Below are 8,988 nucleotides of genomic sequence, written 5' to 3'. Positions count from 1 at the left end.
TAGCTTTTATTTAGGTTAGGACTGTTAGTTGGATAATAATTTTTTTCCAAAGTACGAACTTTCATAGAGAGGTTTGAATGGTCCTGTTGATTAAACATTTTACAATTATAATGGATACTGTTGATTTTACGATGAATAATCACTTAATTTGTCTGGGGTTCGGAAGATATTTCATTTCTAATGCATTTAGACATCATTCCGTCATGTATTTCATTGAAAGCGTACGACCCTTTGTTACTACTTACAATTTACCACGATATACATTTAAAATACATGTATTTTAGAACCCAGAAAACCAAACTTCGACTAATTTCAATTTCTCAGTCAGACATTGTATTATACCATTGTTAAAAAGAAACGATAAACAATTTTGTTATTTTGTTACAACTCAATTTCACAAATAAAGGGCACTTGGTCTGAACATGATGCAGTTTTCCATTGCCAATCCATTGCAAAGCTAGCTGTCACGCATAGATTTTCTTGGGGCCATTTTGGTTCCTTTTTTCCCCAGTTGGTATAAGGCATGGCCTCAGTTGGTTTGCTGCTCCACTCATACGCTTCATCTGTATTAAAGTTATATCCACCAATCCAATAAAGCGATTCTGTAAATGAAATTGTATATACTTTGATTATTTCATTTCCTCCCATTCTTAATGTATGTCTAACTGTTTGATAAAGGTTTATTTGTGAATACAACCAATATAAAAAAGATGATGAATAATTTTTGTCACTTTCGTTTATTTATGATAAATAAATAATCCTACCTGATTCGGAATATATCTATTACTATATCAATTCGAAACAAACGTGTTTGTGTAACTTTTTTAAGAAGTAAAGCCTTGTCCATGAATTAACCAAATACCAAAAAAAATCTAATTGCAAATTTCCATATGCTGTACACGTGTTTCAAGGAGTAAACTCATCAGCAGCTTAAAAATCGAAGGAAGATCTAAATCCAACTCAATTATTTACAAGAAGTACTCGAAGCCAAATCCATAACCAAGAGGTTTATCGTGTGTAATACAAGGAGTGAAGTCTCAGTGTTTACGGTAATTAGGCATTTGTTATACTGCAAATTTTGATGAATATGATTCTGTGTCAGAAAAGTCTAACTACTGGGTTGATGAACACCCTGGGAAACCTAAGGTTCAAAGGAGGTGGCATCGATCAAATACAAAAGATAGATATAGATATATTCCAAACTTCGATATGTTTTATACACGTGTTTCAAGGGTAACCCCTCATTAGCAGTATCATAATAAAATATGCAGGAAGATCTAAATCCAAAATTCAATTGTACACGAGAGTTACTCAATTACCTTCTTGTCTTCAATTTCGATTTGCGATTGTCGTACTTGAAATGAAAAAATACGAATTAAGAAAATAAAAAACGACATAATGTTTTACGCTGACAAAAAAATCGTGCTCCATTTACATGGCAAGTAAGGTTATTTGTCAGTATACATTTAAACTTCGAAATGGCGACATGAATAGATACACGAAATGGAAACGGTGATATTAGTACGTGGATTCCGAAACCTTCTCACGCCACCTTCCCACTTCCTCCAAACTCTGTTTGACTTTAACTATGAGCTGCAGATATCTTCAAAATTAAGGCAATACTTAATTCTTTTTCAATCTTACTTTTCTATCTTTATCTATATATTTCTATAATTTGGTAATTTTATATTCTGTTTGGACGGTTGGATATTTTGTAATATATTACTCTGTAGGCAATGTGAACTATTGATAGCCAAAATTCACTGTTGCGATTTGTCGTTGAGTGATTGTGTCGAATTATCAATAAAATTTAGTTAAACGCTTTTTCCGTCATGAATTCATCACAGAATGTCAAGCGGCAGATCATACAGAAAATTGTCTTTTTCATAACTTGTGAAATTTGAATTTTCACAAATATAAACTCGCTTTACTTAATTATAAAATTGATTCATTTAATCGCTGGGTCTCGTTTGGTGGGACACTGAAATCAAATTTGAGGGACAAAACTGTTTGTACTATATTATATACATCGATTAAAATATGATTGTATGGGTTAATGTCCTTACGAGCTCCAGTTACGAACTTTGAGGTTACATCGTCGTTTTCTTCTGATGTTTCAATCTCTACAAGCTTTCCACCAAGATCTGTACAAATATTCTGTAAATGAAGGGTAATTACAAAATTATTGAACAGACAAAATCTAGGCGGTAGTCAAAAGGCAGTCCGTTTATCAAATTTTGAAACCACCGCAATGATCCAGACTCTTCACAGGCATTTTCAATATAAAAAGTATGTGAAACCAGTTAAGTGTAAACTAAACTGCCTATAGTAGAAATAAATATTTCATACAGAAGAAGATGGTTACAAAATGCTGGAATTTTTAATGGGCAATATATGTGTCCAGTGTGGTGGACGCGTTTTTCCACGAACGGTCGGCATTCCAATGGGAACAAATTGTGCGCCTCTACTTGCTGACCTATTCCGTCACTTTTATGAGGCTGATTTTATAGCTGATCTGATCCGAAAGAAAGATCCTTTAGCTAGTTCCTTTGATCTAGGCGGTTAATTCATGTTATTTTTACATTGCAGCTTCACTTTCGAAGAATTTACATCCGCCATTTTGTATTGACACTTGAACAGTGCAATATTATTGCGTTGTTTCTTTCTAGCTTATGATTACAGAGCACCCATGCTAAAGGATTCATTGTCGATTTCTTGGTATTGTCTAGTGCAATAGACAAGAAAATGTGTTTTGTGTGTTTTTTTGCAATAATATGTACTCTCAAAAGAAAATAAACAGTAACATTGAACGTTTTTATAATTATAAAAGAATTAGAATTTAGAGCTTAAGTACCAATCCATTTACGTTTCAGACGCTATACATGGCAGACGTGATTCAAGGTGCTGAAAAAGCCAACTAATAAATGATTGCAATGATTGCTTTTTCCGTTCAGAATATGCTATATTTAAACGTGAGGATATCCTTTTTTGTATACAGATATTGTGGGAATAGATTTATCTCCCACTTAGATCAACTAAATCAAGAACGATGGCTTTGCCAAAGTTCTAATATTATACGCAACGTAAATTATTAAACGTAAAGTGCAGCAACGGAAGACAAACTAAGACTGGTTATTTTATTTGAAATTGCTTCTGAATAAGAACTAGGTATGAACAACCTTCTGTCTGATCTGCAAAAATTCTGCTACTGCTACTGAAACTGACTAACTCTAATATTCACTGGCATTGCAATGTATGTAAAAATGTTTCCTTGCTATTATTGTATAATGAAGAGAACATTGACGCCCATTATCAAATCCCGAAATAATCGTTGATTTCGTTTCACAGCATAATAGGAATGCACTATTGTTAACAAAGAGAAACTATTCATTTTCTGCCATACTTGTTTACACAACTTCCTAATTAAGTGTTTAAAGCAGTTTTTCGATTTTTTATGCATTTCAAAGACCTTTTGCCTGCTTGGTTTTGTTTGAATGCAGCTTGCTACAATACATTTACATTAATTAATGACGGCATCATCAGATAAATCCTTAAAATTTAGTTTTGTTCCTTAGAGATAAGATGGGCGATCCACTTTGAAGGAACAAATGAATCAATTTAAACATATAAAAATATATAAAATGCACAGTAATGCCGGACAATCTGATAAACTGAAAGACGTGTGATGTTGAAAACAAGTATAGATAAAAGAAAGTTTCACTTTTTATTAAGCTAAGGGTAATATCCTTGCCGATTTCAAGCTCTTTCTCTAGCCCCGAGCAGCATCTGACAGTCAAAATCAAATTAAAATATTGAGACATTCCTCGCAGAAATGTTATTGAGAAAAATATGCATAGAAATATATTTATTATTCGTAAGCATTAAGTGGGTTTTTTTATTATCAATAGGGTATTCATGGATGACCTAGGCAGTTGTGAAATACTGTTTAAAAACAAATGTCTTCCATTAGAGTTAACTTATTCATGATTTCTCTAAAAACTAATGTTTGCTTGTAATGAAACTGTAAGAATAGAATTACATAGATAGCACCACAAACTTCAAAATAAAGGGATTAACTACTTGGTCTGTGCAGAATTTTCTTGACTTATTATGGAAATTTGAATGTTTGTCATGAGTCACCCACTTTTGATACAGTAAAATTTCTGTGTTTTCTGACGTCATATTGAGTTAAAAAATACATTACAGCGCAACAATAGTGTGATAAAATTTAATCTGTGTCATATAATATAGGATCTATTCAGTTTATACACGAATTTAGGCACATAGACGACATTTAATCGTAACACCTTTATTAGGAAGGCTAGTGTATCCATAGTTTTCTTTAAAAAACAAATTCTTATATTTTTCTTGGAACTTCCAATTACTGTGTCATACGTTTCACGAAGGGTATCACTCATTTAGTTTACAAAGCTTTCGTTCTAGTTAATCCTGACTGTCATTTTTGATAAGAAAACAAACGATTAAGACAAGAAAGAGAAATAGACATATACAACAAGGAATATGAAATAGCCAAAATATCACGTACTAAGAAAGAAAAGGAAATGGGCAACCTGGACTCCAAAAAAAAAAACTTATAGCATGGACCAAGAGCAGCAATCGGGTAAGCGCCCAAATGCCACGTCCAAATGTCATTAAATGCCACGTCCAGTGTAGACAAAACAAGTAAGGAAAACTATGACACAGTGAACAGACTGGTTCTCCTAAACTTTACAATATTCAATTTAATTTTACCTATTCCTAGGTAACACAACTCATACGTTGAAAATACCGCCATTTATAAGATTTTTTTTCAAATATTACTTAGCCAATTACATGACACAAAATTTGATAGGACATTATTGCTCAAAGGTTAATGTTGACATTCTAGAAACATATGACTTTTCATTGTGTGATGTAAGGAAGAAAAATATTGAGCATATTCACATGAAAATCAAAATTGTTTAAACATTATATTTTGATGATAAATACATTATCTGTAACTTACTTGGGCATCACTCATAGAAACTTCTGTTGTTTGGATGGTATATTTAGATGAACCGTGATACAGATTTGTCGTGATAGCTTGTTCTTCGTGCACTGTTATACCTTCATTTGTCTGTACAGCAGTAGTATCTTGCCATTGTTGTTTTGTCGTAGCTTCATATGAATGAACACTTGTACTTTGTTGGCTCTTCTGCGTTATTGTATTACCAATCGACTGTATATTTGTACTAAATTGCCCTTGATCACTTGTTGTCTCGTGTACTGACTGCACGTTTGTAATTAATTTTGTTTCATATATTGTTGTATGATCTATTGACGGCACATCAGTAGTAAATAACCAGTGTTCACTTGTTGTATCACCCATTGACTGCATGTTTGTACTTGGTTTTTCTTGCTTGGTTGTTGTATCATCTATTGGCTGAACGTTTGTAGATTTTTCGTGCTTTGTTGTTATATTATCTACTGACTGAACGTTTATATTAAGTTGTTCATGCAGCGGTGTTGCATCTCCGATCGATTGTAACTTTGTAATTGGTTGTTCGTGCTTGGTTGTTGTATCACCTGTTGACTGTACATTTTTACTTATTTGTTCGTGCTTGGTTGTTATATCACCTATTGCCTTATGTGTAGTTGTTTCTTCGTCCGATTGTAACGTTGTACTAGGTTGTTCGTTTCGATTTGCTGTATCACCTGTTGACTGAACGTTTGTACTAGGTTGTTCGTTTCTAGTTGTTGTACCACCTAGTGACTGAACGTTTGTACTAGGTTGTTCGTGTCTGTTTGTTGTATCACCTGTTGACTGAACGTTTGTATTAGGTTGTTCGTGTCTGGTTGTTGTATCACCTGTTGACTGAACGTTTGTATTAGGTTGTTCGTGTCTGTTTGTTGTATAACCTGTTGACTGAACGTTTGTATTAGGTTGTTCGTGTCTGCTTTTTGTATCACCTATTGACTGAACTTTTGTATTAGTTTGTTCGTGTCTAGTTGTTGTATCACCTAGTGACTGAACGTTTGTACTAGGTTGTTCGTGTCTGGTTGTTGTATCACCTATTGACTGAACGCTTGTATTAGTTTGTTCGTGTCTAGTTGTTGTATCACCTGTTGACTGAACGTTTGTACTAGGTTGTTCGTGTCTGTTTGTTGTATCACCTGTTGACTGAACGTTTGTACTAGGTTGTTCGTGTCTGTTTGTTGTATCACCTGTTGACTGAACGTTTGTACTAGGTTGTTCGTGTCTGGTTGTTGTATCACCTATTGACTGAACGTTTGTACTAGGTTGTTCGTGTCTGTTTGTTGTATCACCTGTTGACTGAACGTTTGTATTAGGTTGTTCGTGTCTGGTTGTTGTATCACCTATTGACTGAACGTTTGTACTAGGTTGTTCGCGTCTGTTTGTTGTATCACCTGTTGACTGAACGTTTGTATTAGGTTGTTCGTGTCTGGTTGTTGTATCACTTATTGACTGAACGTTTGTACTAGGTTGTTCGTGTCTGGTTGTTGTATCACCTGTTGACTGAACGTTTGTACTAGGTTGTTCGTGTCTGGTTGTTGTATCACCTATTGAATGAACGTTTGTACTAGGTTGTTCGTGTCTATTTGTTGTATCACCTGTTGACTGAACGTTTGTATTCGGTTGTTCGTGTCTGGTTGTTGTATCACCTATTGACTGAACGTTTGTACTAGGTTGTTCGTGTCTGGTTGTTGTATCACCTATTGACTGAATGTTTGTATTAGTTTGTTCGTGTCTGATTGTTGTATCACCTATTGACTGCACGTTTGTATTAAGATTTTCCTGCTTCGGTACTGTTTCTTCGATCGAATGAACATTTGTACTTTGTTGTTCTTGCTGCGTTGTTATATCCGCCATCGAATTTTCCACCGTTCTATCATGTCCTCGTTGCATTGTTGTAACTAAGGAGGACTTAGCCGGTATACTGCCGTGCCCGTGAAACGCAATTGTGTCCGAAAAAGACTGTACTGGTGTATTATCCTGCGCTTGTAACAATATCGTATTCGACAAAGACTGTCCTAATGTGGTACCAAACACTTTTAACGTTGTTGTACCAACAAATGACTGTGTAGTGTGCCTTGGTAACATTGTGTCGGAAGGGGATTTTACCGGTGTAGTGTTCACTTGAAATGTTGTTGCGCCTAGTGATGACTTGTCAGATGTCTTAACGACCCCTTGTGGTGTTGTTGTTCCTCCACTTACCTGACTTATCAAACTTTCTTGCAAGTGTTGCAATGTTGTTGCTTTGGATGTGTTGTTGCTCTGTTTGGTAGTTGAACTTTCATAGTTCGATTCAGCACATGTTCCACATTCAACTTCTGTAATTATGATATCTAATTATGATTAATGCATTAACAGGTACATTGGTACATTATCGGGAGCTTTACTTTTTAACTGTGTGAAATTTATTGACTATTAGGCAACAATATGATATATGAGTTGATTTATATATTGAGGGAAGAGTTTGAAACATTTTTAATTTCAATTCCATAACAGACGTTTATTATGAATAATACTACAACTAATTGTATTTTAGATTTTGAATTTTGATGTTAACATATAAAATAATATGACAATACTTTCTCCGGGAAGACAAATACTGGTCCATTCACTGTCATGTGGCCCTTAATACAATTAACAATTTGCTAAATGAGTCAGGATGCTGATCTCACAGATTTTATCTGGTTTTCAGGTAAAATATTGTGAAAATAATGTGTTTTTTTTTTTCATGAACATGTTTACCATCTAAAAAATGAAGTACATGTATTACGCATTTGCAATGGCAAAACGGTGTGCAAGCTAAATCACATGTATAAGCAACAAGAAAATGTCGATTGCCGTTATTTCTCAATAAATAAACATATACCGAATCATGGAAGAAAATAGTCTATCAGTTACACAGCTATCTATCGCCAGTTACACAGCTATTTGAAAATAATAGTTTGAAAAATCTTCTTTTCATCAGCTTTTGATGACAATCTTTTTTTTCAAATTATTTTTAGATTTTGATATATAGATCCTTAACTCCTATGAAAGGCACATCTGTACTAGGATAATACTTAACGTACCTATTATCGTGATTTTATGAAAAGAATCTGATGATGCTTTAATGATATTGCTGTTATATCATTAACATTAAAATTTGTACAATACTAACATACCTTGTAAAAAACTTAAGGTCACTGCACCAATATTGTGATCCTTAGAAAAATTCGCCGCAGTTTCAATCCGACATTTCAAATCATAATACGTGTAACTTACTGACCGACAATTGTTACTTCGCATACATAATGCCACACAGCCAAGTCTAGTAAATATTGTGCTGTCATTTGATGACTGGCTATTAACTATCAAAATATCTTTTTGTACAAACATGTGTTTTACTATAATTCCTATTGTAAAAGAGGAGTAAAATAATAATGAAACACAAAGGTAAAACACACACTCATACTGGAAAACATCCATTCCTGATTTACTTCAGTATAAGTTTGGTCTTTTGCAGAAAAAATCGACTGTACTGATGAGAATATAAACAACTAGCAATCTTAAATCGGATTAGTAATGGATTAAACGCATTAATCTATGTTGAATTATTTAATTGTGCACCTTTCCACAAATGTATAGATTGAAAGTCACTGTGTAACATTTCATTTCTAAACAGTTAACTCTTCAACATGTGGGAATAATAAGGAAAAGAAGAGTTTCTAGAGTAAAACTATTGGTAATGTAAATTTTCGGAGACTGTAATATTTCTTTGTGCCTTTAAAGTTGCTGTTTTTGCTTTTGTCTGTTTGTTTCATTTTTATTTTCATTTGAAAATCCTACAAAATCTACATGTACATCGAAATGTATAAAACACAACTTTTTTTCTTATTTCCGTTTTGACGAGAATCATGACTAAGCTTCATTCGATTACAAAAATTTCTATATGGCCATTGCCTCAATCCGAAGAACCAAACCTTTGTTGGCTATGC

At 33.8% G+C, this 8,988-nt stretch overlaps 1 protein-coding gene across 1 annotated transcript; it reads right to left on the bottom strand.

Moving 5' to 3' along the window:
• Positions 1-381: 381 nt before the first annotated feature.
• LOC148610025 (uncharacterized) lies at positions 382-8,479 on the bottom strand. The gene is made up of 4 exons (XM_088543171.1): positions 8,176-8,479; positions 5,006-7,332; positions 2,067-2,157; positions 382-602 (listed from the first exon to the last, which is right to left on the bottom strand). The coding sequence occupies exons 1-4, from the start codon at positions 8,477-8,479 to the stop codon at positions 382-384; spliced, it is 2,943 nt and encodes a 980-aa protein (XP_088399297.1).
• Positions 8,480-8,988: the final 509 nt, after the last annotated feature.

Source organism: Perna viridis, chromosome 8 (genome assembly GCF_037379345.1).
Source record: "Perna viridis isolate PV_CMFRI_1.1 ecotype Kerala chromosome 8, ASM3737934v1, whole genome shotgun sequence".
NCBI classification, from domain to species: Eukaryota; Metazoa; Mollusca; class Bivalvia; order Mytilida; family Mytilidae; genus Perna; species Perna viridis.
This window is presented reverse-complemented; position numbering and strand designations above follow the sequence as displayed.